Consider the following 15,202-nt stretch of genomic DNA (forward strand, 5'->3'; position numbering starts at 1 on the left):
CCAAAGGACTCCAGAACTCCCACTGTTTCCCTGGGAGCTCAGATGCGTCTCACTCTGAAGACAGGAGTGCGAGAAAGGTCCTCAGAAGCACGTATTCTAAGGCCACAAATCTCAGCCTCACGGCTCTCAGCCCTGGCTGTCTGGTGAGGACTGCGGTCTCGTCTCAGGCCAGGTATGTGCCCTGACCCAGGGCTGAATGACTGGTGACCTCCAAGCCGCCGGGGGCAGAACAGTCCGATCTCTTCCCCGTGACACAGCGGTGCGCCTGAGATTCTGGGTAAGCCACGTCACCACGGGTACTGGCCTCGTCTCCTCCCAACGCCCAGTCTTCTGCCCTTCTGTGCAACACCAAGTCCCTCCACGACCACACACGGGACTGCGGACCGGCTCTTTGGAATGTCAGTGCTGGGGCGGGCACCGGCACAGAACACGGCCGGGGGGTGACCGATGAAAACGGAGGGTGCAGGGACACCGTCCCGCTCAGGCTTTGGGAGGGCAAAGAGCCAGAGTCGTCCTATAACCGAGTAGTTTCGAGAGGACCTTGCCTACTAAGTACGAGGACGTGTCAGGAAGCCCTCAGACCCAGGGAAAATGACGCCAGTCTGCACACTCCGACGATGCATTGAAAACCCAAGAGAAATAAGAAATTTCACTTTAATATAAAGGAAGCCCTGTGCCTGACAACTTCGGTTGGGGAATTACATGGAACAGATTGGATACCAGCATTTAGTAAAATCCAGGTTAAGATTATAGAGTATTTTAAATATAAAAATAAGTCTTTTAGTTAAAAAAGAGCACAAGCAGCCCTGGACACACCCACAAAACAACTGGAAAGCCTGACGGAAGAGCCCGGACGAAGCTCCATGAGCCACTGGGCCCTCAAACCTCATAGGGAATCTGACACTGAATCTTTTTTTAACTTTGACATGATGCAAACGATACATCTGAAAGGAGGCTGTGGCAGGTAACAACGGTCGGAAGGCTCCTCTGAGGGGACGGGGTCCTCCTGGCTCTGGCGTGGTGGGCACGGGGGTCCCCCGAGCGAGAGGACAACGGGCTGCAGCGTGAACAGGTGGGCGCCCACGTCCATCCAGGACACGACACTCGCTGGCACGTGGATGGCTGGAACCCAGACCGGAGCCTTCCCGCTTGCACCTTCTAATAGTTCTCCGTGTGGCTAAGATGTCCCTACGATGACACAAAAGTACACCGTGGGAAGTAATTTGCTGCGGCTGTCTGTCCACTGACACAAAGCACTGCGTTTAGAACGACAGGGCGCACACTTGTACGAATGTTTTATTTCTGAGGTGAATCTACATTTACAGAGTATCCAGAACATATAATAAAACATATTTAGGGCACTTCCTACGGTGCCTGTTACATAGAATGTTCTCAAATAAACATTTTTCTTCTTTCCTACATGCTATGAAGGAAAACAAAGAGACTGAAAATATAACTTATATATTCATAAAATAGAATTATTTTTTTATGTTTATTTATTTGAGAGAGAGCAATAGAGTGCGAGCAGGGGAGGGGCAGAGAGAGAGGGAGACAGAGGATTCACAGCAGGCTCCACACCGTCAGCAGCACAGAGCCCGGCGCGGGGCTCAAGCTCCTATACTGTGAGATCATGACCTGAGCCGAAGTCAAGAGTTGGACGCTCAACTGACTGAGCCAACCAGGCATCCCGTGAAATAGAATTTTTTCAAACGATGTTGACTAAATACTGAATAGGAACCCAACACAGAGAAGCTGTAGTGGTTCCTGTCGGGGGAAGTAACCCCAGTTGGTAACAGTCCAGGGCTTCTGCCCATCCCACCTGAGGCCTCCTCGCCTTTGCCCGCAGAAATAACTGGGAAGGACCAGATGGCTAGGGGCAGACAGGTGGCCCGACACTGTGCCACAGTGAAGTGAGAGGTCTTGTCCAGAGTCTAGAAACCTTCGTCCCAGTTGGTCACCATCCCAGCAGAGAGCAGTGTGGATCCGTGGCCCAATGACAGCAGCTGGCAGGGGAGCCCTGCTCTCCAAGACCACATCACGATGCCAGTGGCTCCTCGGGTTTGTGGAGGCCAGGAAGGGTGGGCTGGGCCAGGCAGTGGAGGGGACAAAGTGGTCTGGTCCACGATGGTGTCCATTTCCTCGAAGGTATGTACTGCCCTGAGCCACAGGGACCCAACACGAAAGACCTGGGACTGGCACACGGCAGGGGAAGTGGCACCCAGGCTTGTGAGCATGTTTCACAAGGATGGATCATCCCGGCAGATTGGAATAAGATGCTCTGGAGATCTCAGATTCTACCCAAGGAGCAGTCAGCAAAGGCTTTACACAGGACAGGTATTTTCGTGGACCAAGAAGGCAGAACACAATCTTACAAGGTGAGAGGGCTCACTGGCAGTGAGAACAGATCAGAATGTTCCAGAACCAGGAGTGCCTGGGTGGCACAGTTGGTTAAGCATCTGACTTCAGCTCAGATCATGATCTTGCAGTCCATGAGTTCAAGCCCTCGTCAGGCTCTGTGCTGACAGCTCAGAGCCTGGAGCCTGCTTCGGATTCTGTGTCTCCCTCTTTCTCTGCCCCTCCCCCGCTCATGCTTGCTCGCTCTCTCTCTCTCTCTCTCTCTCTCAAAACTAAACATTAAAAAAAAAATTAAAAATAAAAAAAATAAAAAAGAATGTCCCAGAACCAGGGAAGTCATCTGTGATGACTGAAGCTAGGGTTCACAGCACACACAGGCAGGGACAGGGGATCTATCTGGAATGTCATGCTGTGCCCAGATTGTGAAATTTATAGGTGTTGAATTTATTCAACAGGCCTCTGTTTCCCAAAATAGCCTCTGCACTGCATGTGTAACAAGCATCCCTTTATAAAAGGACATTTAAACAAGAGTTTTTACTGTGGTTCTTGGGCTCTTTAATCACCTACTACCCATCAACTCTCCAAAAGGTGGGGAAAGGACATAGCGCTTCCCCAACTTCTCTGGCCAGGAAGCTCTTGTCCTGAGCCCCTCAGCAGCAGGAGCCTGGGCGAGGAAGCACTGCCCCAGGCACAGGAAGTGGCAGAGATGGGGTCACACAGAGCTTGGGAAACTCACTCTGAGATGCTCTGGGAGAGGGAGTGCAGTGGACAGGGCCAGGAGGCAAGACTCCAGGGAAGATGGGGCCTCTCTTGAGGGAGGGACATCCCGGGGGGAGGGGACTAGATCAGGCTCTTTAATTCACCATCATCATCATCATCATCATCATATCATCATATCATCATTACTGCTGCCAATAGCACCACCAAATACCAAAATTTTTTTAAAAAAATATTTTGCTGAGAGGTCTCCCTCCAGCCCCCAGCCGCCCCCTTTCCACTGGATGGGGTTATCTGAAGATGTGTTGGAGGCAGAATGGATAAGACTCGGGACAATGAGACAGACGGAGCCACATCAATATGAAGGCCGAGTCCAGAATCTTAAATTTTTTTTTAACGTTTATTTATTTTTGAGACAGAGAGAGACAGAGCATGAACGGGGGAGGGGCAGAGAGAGACGGAGACACAGAATCGGAAGCAGGCTCCAGGCTCTGAGCCATCAGCCCAGAGCCTGACGCGGGGCTCGAACTCACGGACTGCGAGATCATGACCTGAGCTGAAGTCGGATGCCCAACCCGACTGAGCCACCCAGGCGCCCAACCGAGTCCAGAATCTTAAACACAGAAACTGCTCCTTTAAGCCTTTCACCAATGCTCGGAGTTCCTGCTTCGTTCCATTCCCTCTCCTCAATTCGTTCCACTTGGTCAATGTCCCTCTTGGAGCATAGAGCCACAGGTACACCCAAAAAGGAGCCTGTCCTATCACCAATCTAGAAGCAAGGTCCTAGTCCTCTGACTCTGCAACACCCTGTGGCTGACAGGGGAGATCTGGGTGCTAAGTCTCCAACATGACAGGCAGGAAGAGGGTGTTGTGCCTTACCTGTGAGTCTCATGCTGACTGACCACACCTTATGGGCTGACTGGGCTTAAAAAGTAATCTTATAAGAAACAGGGGGAATATACCACTTTTGATAAAATACAACTCCAATGTATTTCCACCAAGAGAGAGATGTTTTAGAAGAGAGCTTTTATTCATTTCTAATATTGGGAGGGCCTCAGACCCAAAGACGTCCAGACTTGGACACAGCAGAATAACACTGTCAAAACTCAAATCCTCCTGAAGGCAGAGAGGGAGAGGGACCCTCCAGAAAGTTAACAGCTGACTTCTCATCAGAAATACAGAAGTCAGAAGGCAGTGACAGTGTGTATTCAAAGTGCTAAAAGACCGTCAATCAAGAATTCTATATCCAGCCAAACTATCCTGCAGAAATGAATGGGCTATGTAAATATCTCTGGATAAACAGAGAAAATCTGTTGCAGCTAGACCTACCCTACAAGAAATACTGAAGGGCATCCTTCAGGTTGAATTTAAAGGATATTGGACAGTAAGTCAAATCCAGACTTTAGGAAGCCTAAATCGTTTCTTAAAGTGCTAACTTGCCTTTTAATGCACTTCACCGTCTCCTCAGAGTGGAACAGATTTTACTCTTTAAGAAGTTCTTGTTCTGTCCTTCTAGTCATCCAAGGGCTTGATGCTTCTCACATCCAGAAGAAATAATACGAGTGTGGTTTGTTTCCTAATTATTACTGCTAAGAGTTTCTCTCTCTCTCTCCCTCCATCCAAGCTTCCTTAACAGTGTACCCACCACCTTGGGCCTCATGTTCCAGAGGAACCTCCCCAGCCCATCCTGGCTATACCTCTCCATGGGGTAAGGAATCCACGGGGCCAACGGGATGTTCCCACCCCTGCTCCGCTTCCAGAGCCTATTTCCTGGGCCTGGGCCTGCCTTTTCTGCAGGTACATTCTGCTGAGGACAGACCACAGCACTACCACACTACAGCACCCTTGTTTGCTGGAGAGGGGTATGGTGAGGTGGGAGGGGATGAGGGTGGAACCTGGACGTGCCCTTCCAGTGTGCCCCGGGCCCTGTGTCGTGCAGGACAGAGCCTGCACTGAGCAGCAGGGAGGCGCACGCCCAGGAGTGAGCTCTCCCTCATCCCACCAGGTCCCAGCACAAACTGCTAAGAAATTCAGGAATGCTGTATTTGAACTTTCCACCTCCTTACGAAGTTAAAGTGCCAGTATGAGTCTGAGTCGTTGAGGACAGTGGGGCCCACGTGAAGGCAAAGAAGCCCCGATTCCTGAAATCACGTTCTGCTTCTGCTCCAGCTTTTCCAGAGCTCTCAGGCGTTGGAACGCGCCCTGGCCTACCCAATGAAGACCCTTGCAGGGGGTGGGAGTGGGCAATAGGAACAGAGCTCAGCACTCAGCAGTACTCAGTAGTACTCAGCAGTACTCAGCAACAGCTTCTAATGATCAACTCAGAACAGTAATGAGCAAACGGTTTATAATCCTCCCCACCGATTGTCTGTGACAGGATCAAGTTTGGGAAGCAGTGCACTTAGACCAGGGGGAAAGGACACGTGGGCAGAACTGAAGTCGGGGTGGCGTTCCACAACCTCCTCCCCCTTCCGAGGCCGAGTCAGGGGCTCCTGCTGGGGAAAAGAAGATGGAGACTGAACAGGCAGAGGCTGCTCCACCTGCCAGAGCAAGGAGACTCACGGTACTCACGTCCATGGGGAACGGGGCTGAGGGGAACACAGAGGAACATTGCTGAGCTCGAGACAGACCGTAGTTTACAAATAGGGAATATGGAGGGGGGCGCCTGGGTGGCTTGGGTGGCTAGGTGTCCGACTTCAGCTCAGGTCATGATCTCTCACTGTTTCTGAGTTCAAGCCCCTGTTGGGCTCTGTGCTGACAGCTTGGAGCTTGGAGCCTGGAGCTGCTTTTGATTCTGTGTCCCCCTCTCTCTCTGCCCCTCCTCCGCTCACACTCTGTTTCTCTTGCTCTCAAAAATAATAAACATTAAAAAAAATAGGGAATGTGGAGGAAGGTACATTATAGGAAAAGCCTTGAGTTTAAAGCTAAAAACAAAACTGTACACACAGCTTTCGTGGACTTCAAAAGCAGGCACTAAGGACAGACTCTCCAAAATCCGGCTATCATCATAAAATTGTTTTCTCTCAAGCTCACGGGCATGGGCTCTAGGGAAGGGGCATCTGACACCTCGAGGGGATGCTCTGATCTCAAGCAGGCTGCCTTGTGAGGAGTCTGAGGACTTTAAAGAATCCACTTACCCGCTGCTGCTGCTGTTGCTGTCTTTTAAAATTTTTGTTTCCATTTCACCTTTTGATCCCTTTCACCCATTTCTCCAGCTCCCTACCCTGGGCATCCACCAGCCTGTTCTCAGTATGTATTAGCCGCTTTTGTTTTTAAATAAAAGATCCGACGCGGTAGTGGGACTGCACGGTATGTCTCTTTCTGACTTACCCCACTCAGCGTAACACCCCTGAGGTTTATCCACGTTGTTGCAAATGGCAGAAGTTCATTCTTTTTTATGGCTGGGTAACATTCCATGGAGTGTGTCTACAGCTTCTCTATCCATTCATCTATCCTGTTTGAGTGTTCATCTTCTATCCAACAAGTGCGATGAGTATCAGTTTTAGCACTTTATCTGTGACTTCTCTTGGATCTCCTATGTGGGTAATTGTATCATCTGAAATAAAAACTTATCTTTTCCTTTCCAATTGTTACACCACTGCTTCTTTTCTCCCATCTCACGGTGTCCAAAATGGAAGCATTACCCCTCCCTGGGTAGTCAGGGAGCGAGCGACAGCAGCAAACTTGTGTTTCCCTCTTCATCAACGGAAATGCTTCCACCCAGTGTGACGAACCCTAAACCTTCCCAGGATAGACACTTCTAGTTCTGGTTTGCTGAGTTCTTCCCATCAGTGGGATCTGGAGCCTGCATTTATTTAGATTTGGATGATCGTTGGTTTCTCTCCTCTGATCAATGCAGTAGGTTTTCTAATGTTAACTCATGCTTCTGTTACTTCAAGTAGGACTTTTTTAACCTAAGAAGCCATCTGCGATGGTAGCTTTTTGCTAACTTTCCCAATTTGTTTCACTGTTACTGGTCTGTTTACATTGTCTCTTCTGCCATCCCCGCTGCGCTGGCCATCCTAGCCTCGTGCTTAGTACAGCCAGCCCACGTGTCCACAAAGGACCTGTCCTCTGAGCGTGTCAAAGACACTATTCTAAAGTCTCCTGGTGTCTGTTTTCACCACCGAGAGGTCTGTGGCCAAAGCATGACCCCTCCCTGCCTCCTAAGCAGCTCCATGAGAGATGTGCTGACAGGTCATGCGCAAGGCCTACCCACCATGATTTCAGGAACACAAGAAAGGTATAGACACAAACAGACCCACCCTCACGAAACACCACATGGCTTGGGAGACAGGGCATGACAGATACAACTTGAACACCCTGTACATCCTGAGCCCTCACTCCCTAAGGAGAAACGAACTCGTCATCCTGAACCTGAAGTTTCTCATTCTCAGGAATGTCTTCTTTCAGTTAATATCCATGTTTTACAAGTTTAAAATTGTATCTAAATGGCATCATTCTATACACATCCTTCTGTAGTTTCCTTAAGTTCATACATTTTTACTGTGATACTTTGTCAAATTCATATACCCAAACTCACCTACCCACTGTCCCACAGGACAGTCGGGTTTCTGGCTGTTTGCTCGGCAAACAATGCAACTACAATTACCTTGTGTGCATTTCTCCCAGGAAAGAATCTTCTGGGTCACAGGGAATGCCCACCACCCTCCCTAGCAGGGATCTGCTCTCCCTTTCACTGTGTCAACGTGCACGGCCTCGAATGAGGTGGGCAGAGCCTTTCACCCCACACCCCGCCCTCACTTCTGTCGTCGGCTTCTAATGAGTGACTCGGAACAACTTTCCTGATCAGTCTCCTACCGATCATCTCGACAGGGATCAAGTTTGGGAAACCTTCCCATCTAAGCCAGGGGAAAGGGTAAGGAGGTAGGACCGAAGTCAGGGGAGGAGGACTAGCGGAATGGACATCCCATTCCCTTCTCCATACTTCTGAGGTTTGCTATTATCGTTGTTATTATTTGCCAATTTGGTGCTTAAATTTGATACCCTTAATTACTAGCAAGGCTTAACATCTGTTTATGTTTACTGGCTAATTGGGTTTCCTCTTCTCTCAATTGCCAATTCATACACTTTGTCCATTTATCTGCGAGTCTCTGTTTGGCATGTCACAAATGTCTTCCCTGCTTTATGGGATCTTCTTCAACAGTGTGGAGGGATTTTGGCATGTGACGTAGCTTATGTTCATAGCCAAATATACCAGTCCTTCCCCTGTGAGTTTGTTAGATTGTACAATTCTGTGTGGACATTTAGGGTCTTTAACCTTCCCCCCACCTCCCAGGATTGATTTCTGTGAGGCAGAGATCTGCTCTTACCTTTCCTCATGTAGATGGCCACGTAAGTTAGCACAGTTGAGAGACCTTGTCCTTCCCGCCTGACTTGCCGTTGAGTCTCTACACTGTTGTCAGTTGCCGTATATGCAAGTTTAACGCTCTCCCTTTTATCTCACTGGTCTATTTCTCTATCCCTGGGCCAGCACTGTCTTAACCCTTATCACTCTGTAATGGATCTTGACATCTGACAGGTGACCTTCGTCACCTTGTTCTTTTGCTTCAAGACTGTCTGGCGACACATGTCTTTCCTTTAATTCTGGAAAATTCTCAGCTACTATCTTTCCAAAAGCCATGAATCTTTTCAAGTCGGGTCATTTCATTATTTTTTCCTCCTCTTCTCTAAACTCCTTCCTTCTGGATTTCATGATGGGGTTTCCATTCTTTCCTCAGACTCTGCATCACACCTTCTATACTTTCTGTCTCTTTATAATCTCCTGAGGTGCTTTGAATGACTTCTCCAGACAAAGCTAGTTCACGAATTCTGTCTTTAACTACATCTAACTTCAGTGGCCATGTCACTCACTTTTAGGTTTTTTCAACCTTCCAATTCTCGTTTTACACTATACTCACCTTTGATTATGGCTCTATTTCCTCTTTAATCATTTTTAAATTTAAAACAATCAGTCTTACGGCAAATTTCAAGTTCTTTTCTATTTCAGAGTCTTGGGGGTTTGTATTCTCGTTATAATTCCTGATGTGTCCCCAACACCCCCCTCACCCCAGCTATAGATCTATGGGTGTCATTTGTATTGTTCTGACAATTGTTCTGGCATCCTCAGTGCAGACTGTCTGACCTCTGCAGCCTGTGTGCTCTGGATGGTGGAGGTGTGCCCACAGGACGATTCTGCATTTGCCACTATCCAGGGCCTTAATGGACTTCGAGAGTCTGTATCTATTTCTGTGTTCATGCTTTGCTTTTGGTTCTTGTACCACTGAGAAAGAGAACCAGCCTGGGGCCCAGACACCCGTTTATGGCCTGGTGTTTTAATTTCTAGTCCCCTTAAGGGACAAGTAGATCTTCCAGGCTCGGAACTTTAGGCAAGGGTCCAGGTTCTAGCTCCCACACCTCCACTGGCCAAAGTCACATCTATCTGCCTCTGGACATCAGAATTCTAGTCCCCCAGCCTCCCCACCCCCCAGTCCCCCCGGCCTACTCTAGGACCAAACTCAACAAAGGTGGGGACTTAGTAACTGCCACCAGGGATGTGTATCTATTGTTCTCCTTTTGTTTTCTCTCTCTTCACTTATTACACGTTAACTACGCATTTCATGCTTTTATCTGTACCAGAAGGTGGATACATTTGCATCAGCGCACCTAACATGCCCCTAGCAAGTCTAAATTACATCTTTCTTAAAGTGTTTTCAATCCATTCACCATCTCCTCACAGTTTAACTTATTTTATTTGCAAGAAAGAAATGTTTGTTTGGTTTTTCTAGTTATCTGAAGGCTCTGATCTCAATAACATAGTTAAAAAAAACAAAACAGGGGCGCCTGGGTGGCTCAGTCGGTTGGGCGTCCGACTTCGGCTCAGGTCACGATCTCACGGTCCGTGGGTTCGAGCCCCGCGTCGGGCTCTGTACTGACAGCTCAGAGCCTGGAGCCCATTTCACATTCTGTGTCTCCCTCTCTCTCTGCCCCTCCCTGTTCATGCTCTGTCTCTCTCTGTCTCAAAAATAAATAAACGTTAAAAAAAATTAAAAAAACAAAAAAACAAAAAAACAATTTTCCTGGTTGCTGTATTCTAGAGAAAACATTTACTGTCAGAAGCTAAATCTGAAGATTTGGTAAGAAGTCTATCCAAACTCATCTGTTCTGGGATTCACACTTGGCTGTACTGACACAGCCAAACTCTCTTCTCAGCCAGCGTGTTCATCCAGTTTGAATAATTCAGCGCTGTGTCTGAGCCCAGACGCTCTCCTGGCATCTGGGAGTGATGTCCACAAGGACACCTCTCTCTCACTCACTCACTCACTCACTCACTGCAGCACCTCTCAGCAGGTGAGAGCTGATGTCTGCGGCCATGTGCGGGGTTGGGGGGCTGGTGAGGCTGGCACGCGGGCTGTAAACACACACAAAGACCAGCCGAGAGGAGCGGGCGGAGGGGCGGGCTGCGGTGACCGCTGGAGCCCGCCTGCCCGCCCACCATGTTGGACCCCGTTCTCCTCAAGCATGAATGCACGAGGTTCAACAAACTCTGGCATCCTTGGCCAAGCTGGGGAAATGCACAAGCATGATTTGATTCTCACGGAATAATCGATGAAATTTCCCTTGAACCCACCTGATTGTGTTTTCCTCTCTCAGGACATAAGAATGAAGGACTGACCAGAAGCAGCTAGTGCTGAAACGAGGCACAAAGAGCAAACAGCTGCTCATCGATCATCCTTCGTCTGCGTCAGAACACCACGTTTTCATCCCGGCCTCGTCCCCGCTAGACGCCTGGACCACTAAGCCTGGCCACAGCCATCCTCCTGCTGCGACGCAGGCCAGGAGAAAGGCAGGCTCTCTGCACCCTGGGCCCTGGGTTGGTTCCTGTCTCAGCCCAGTATTTAGAGATGCCACAGATGTAGGAAGCACTTACCAATCAGACAGGTGGGTAAATAACACAAAACAAATATTTTAAAGGTCACGCATTTGGAGATAAAAAGTACAAAGAAAACAAGAATATCCATTCAGAATCAGAGTAACCATACTTGGGCTGCTGCGGCCGGGAGGCTGGACAACAGGCTGGACCACACACCCCACGCCCCGCCCGCCTCTCCTTCTCCCGCCCCTCCCCTGCACTGTCAGGCAAGGGACTTCAGTGTCTGTGGGAACAGCACAGAGGCTTATTAGGTCTACTCCCCTTAGTACCTGCCCTCATCACTAATGAACAGGCTGTTATCTAAAATCAACTTGTTGGGGGGTGTGTGTGGGTGGGGGGATCCATAAAACCAAAACATCGTGGTTTGTACATCGGCTTTTATGTGGCAATTCAGCACCAGTTTAGGTAATAAAACCCAGCTCACCCCAGATAACAGAACAAACACCACCAGTGATGAGCAATATTAAAGGGCCTGACTCTTTCGATTTAATGCCCGGGCTCACCACATCGCCCAGGCAGCTCCGGGCTGGGGCAGGCTCTGCCCGTGCTGCAAAACGCCACGCTTGCTGAACCACACCCTGAGGCCTGAGGGTGGGCAACAGAGACCCAGAGGCCCGTGTTTAAAACTGCAATCTTTTTTTTTTTTTTTTTTTTTTTTGTCCAAGAGGACTGGTCTACTCTTCAGGCAATTAGGTAGGATACAGTTCAGAAACGAATGCAGGTATTTCACGCAGGGAATTTAATATGGCTTCAACCGCTCACGGAAGAGCAGAGAAGCCCCGCAGGGGAGGTCAAGGCAAGCCCACGCCCCCACGCAGACAGCCACAGGCCCCGGCACGGAACACAAGCGGAAGCAAAATGACCACAGAGCCCGGAAGCCCGTGCCACCTGGCAGGAGCTGGGGGCAAGCGGGCTAACTCTACAGGAGCTGGCATCTTGGAGGGAGGGGCTGAGAGGCTGCCTTGGGGGTGAAGTGGGGGGAGAGAGGTGCCCTGGCTTCCACCCCACCCTCCCTCCAGACTCCAGCGTCCAGGGTCAGAAACCAGAAGCCAAGGAGTCTAGAAGCACAGTCTCCACAACACAGAGCAGAGCAAAGGTGGGGCACAGAGCTGAGAAAAACCGGGCAGGCGACCATCATGAAGACCCAATACAATCTGAAGGTGGCCCTGCCCCTGCAGGGCTCATGCACTGGGGAGCTAGGGTGACGGGGACCGGATGCCACTTGGAAAACTGGTGCCAGGACACAGCACCTCAACGAACAAGGGAGATCTGCTTTTCCTACAATTTCCTGCCTTACGGTGCCCCCACCCCCACACCACGTACCTTCATTTGACTGCCCTACAGACCTTCCACGGCCCTATTGGGTTTCATTGAACGGATTAGAATTTGCAAAGGATGGCACGGTTTCCACGGTCCACTCGGCCACCGTGGGCCCTGCACCCAGCGGGCTAAGCTGACCCGAGAAAGGAGGCGTCGTGGCCAGGCTGTGGCCCAGTCCTGGAACCGCCCACGAAGGAGAGGTCATCAGCGATGGTGGCCACTGGCACTGCCTCCAGGTTCGCAGCCCCGGACGGGGCTGCAGAGAGGGGGCACCCCGGCCTGGGGAAGGGTGGACTCCCCGAAGGACGGAACGCCACGTCCCACCACAAGGACAGGGGCCGCTTTCACTGCAGCCGAGCAGGACGAAGCAGGGCTAAGAGAAGGTGCCTCCAAGGAACAGCACGCACGACAGCAGAGACCCCGCGGCAAGGCCCAAATGGCGATCGCTGCAAGGGGAGCCAGAACAGACCGCCCAGGGAGGAGACCACGCGCCAGCCTGGGCGACAAGGCGGATGGAGAAGGGCAACCGAAAAGTCCCCGCATACGCGAGAAGCCAAGACCCTGCATTCATGAGAAATGATTCGTGCTAAAAACCAAGAGCTCAGGAGGAGAATGACAGCAGAAACTCAGGCTCCGAGCTGCGACAGCTGCCTGAGGACTCAGGGCAGGACCGGCCGATCAGGTGAGGTCCCGCCAAGCCAGAACCACACCAGAAAACGAGGCACAAAGGAGGTTGTGGGGGGAGGCGGGAGCACCAAAGAAGGGGCGTTTCCCTTCAGGGCCCCACAGACTCCCCGGTGCACCCTGTGCTTCTCTGTGACCCAAGGTCACCACCCTGGCTCCACTACGGGAACAGTGGTACAGAAGGGGCACACTTGTGTGCACGGGCACACGTCTGTGGATGGAGTCGTGTGTCTAATGAAGTCTTCTGAAAGTCGGACTTGCTGTCTGTTGGTGATTTCCTGGTAAGCACTGCTCCCTGGGATCTCACATTTCTAAAAATACTATTTGCTTTTTATTTAACACTGAACCTTTTGATGTTCCAGAATACAAAAATAGCGTCTTATTATTTTAAAAGCTTAGGAGAGAAACTAGCCGTATTATTAGAAAAAGAAGATATACGCAGCTATAGTCTGTTCAAATATCAAGAGGTGTGACTTTTCAAATTCACATTTCAATCTTTATTTACATAAGACTTTTAGAAACAGTGGGTGTAAATATTAAATCACCCAAGCCTGGGTAAAGTTTTATTGAGAATGACTACAGATAAAGGGAAACTGATTTTTTAAAGTCGGCTTCTGAAATTTAGATGAAAAGAATATCGAGCACTAACGAAAAAATGATGTATTTACATATCAATATAGGTTCTCTGCTCACAGATTCATTTCCTATGAAACATAACAGAGGCAAGCCTGGGGAGTTACAAAGGAAGGAAAAATCCTAATCAAATAGATACTGTTGTTCAAACAGAATATTAGCTAAAATGATCCAATCAGCTGTTTGAGCCAAATTTTTTTTCTTTAAGCCATTCATGCCAGAACACAACCTCTTAGAGCAGTAAGAATCCATACTACGTTCCAAGTATTTGCCCAACAGACGGGGGGATTTGAGAGATACATTCCATGGAAATGGGACGAGGACAAGGAAGGTCACCATCTAGTCACCAGCACTTACACAATTTACTCACAATGGGGCCGTGTCTCTCCAGGTAAACATCACGTATTTGTATCCAGCGCAGGTGCAGCTGTTGTACGAACCAACCTAAAGTACAGTAAGTTCCGACCGCTGGATCTCTGACTCCGCCCTTGTTCAAGGACTACACCAGGGAATGAAGCACAACGCGCAGGAATTCTCCTGACGAAAAGACCACAGAAAGTCGAAAAGCAGGGCGCCTGGATGGCTCAGGCGGTTGAGCGTCCAACTTCGGCTCAGGCCACGAACTCACAGTCGTGAGTTCGAGCCCCCTCCCCCCCCCCCGCCCCCTGCCGTGGGCTCTGTGCTGACAGCTCAGAGCCTAGAGGCTGCTTAGGATTCTGTGTCTCCCTCTCTCTCTCTCTGCCCCTCCCCTGCTCATGCTCTCCCTCTTTCTCTCAAAAATAAATAAACATTAAAAACAAAATCGAAAAGCACACCTTTACAAAGCAAGTCAAACACTGAGCCTGGTTTCTATTTCTCCAATGACTTCAGGAACCAGAGGTTCACACGGGCGACAGCCGACACTTAGGTCTGCACTAAAAACAAAACCATTGCTTCTCACTGGAAAATACAGTAGCCTGCAATATATCCACTGAAAATCTTATAATTTATTGACTCAATCTTTTGCTTATCAGAAACAGAGCAATACATTTCTCTAAAAATCTGTAGGGGGAAATCTAAGAAATACTCACATACACACACACACACACACACACACACTCTCTCTCTCTCTCTCTCTCTCTCTCTCTTCTCTCTCTCCTGGTTTCTATGTGTCAATTAAACGTAATTCCATTTTATTGTGATATTACAATTCTAAATTTAAAAATTAAAAAATCCCAAGAATTACAGAGGTTCTCAAAAGACATATTAACTTGTTCTTAGAGTAAGTCCAAAATTAATAACAAAGATATGATGCTAGTGTCCAACCTTACGTTATCCTGCCCGATACAGGAGATGGGGAATGTGACTCTGGCTATGTTAGGCCTCCTTTAACTTTGATTTAATGGTGGGAATACTGCGTTTCTCCCTCTGAAATCTGTGGTTTCTGTAAAGTTTACGGGAACACGAAAGAAAGCTTAAGCAGGGAAAAGAGAAAACAATGTCCATCCCTATTCGGATAATTAAATGAGGTCAGGGGCTTTCCTCCAAGACGTCCTCAAATGATCTCTATTAAATGTATCC

At 49.2% G+C, this 15,202-nt stretch overlaps 1 protein-coding gene across 3 annotated transcripts in view; it reads right to left on the bottom strand.

Annotated features, from left to right (window-relative positions):
• Positions 1 to 638: 638 nt before the first annotated feature.
• The window catches only part of CD2H10orf143 (chromosome D2 C10orf143 homolog), a 46,693-nt gene continuing 32,129 nt past the window's right edge, over positions 639 to 15,202 (bottom strand). For 2 of the 3 annotated variants that reach the window (XR_006209490.1, XM_042961267.1), the window contains exon 4: positions 639 to 1,188. Coding sequence is in view for 2 of the 3 variants with exons in the window: in XM_042961267.1 (XP_042817201.1) it covers positions 1,159 to 1,188 (30 nt within the window). In the remaining variant the exon portion in view is untranslated. Of the gene's footprint in view, positions 1,189 to 14,390; positions 14,557 to 15,202 lie in introns of those variants that run through there. The other variant, XM_042961266.1, reaches the window with a different exon arrangement.

The sequence above is a fragment of the Panthera tigris genome, chromosome D2 (assembly GCF_018350195.1).
Source record: "Panthera tigris isolate Pti1 chromosome D2, P.tigris_Pti1_mat1.1, whole genome shotgun sequence".
NCBI lineage: Eukaryota > Metazoa > Chordata > Mammalia > Carnivora > Felidae > Panthera > Panthera tigris.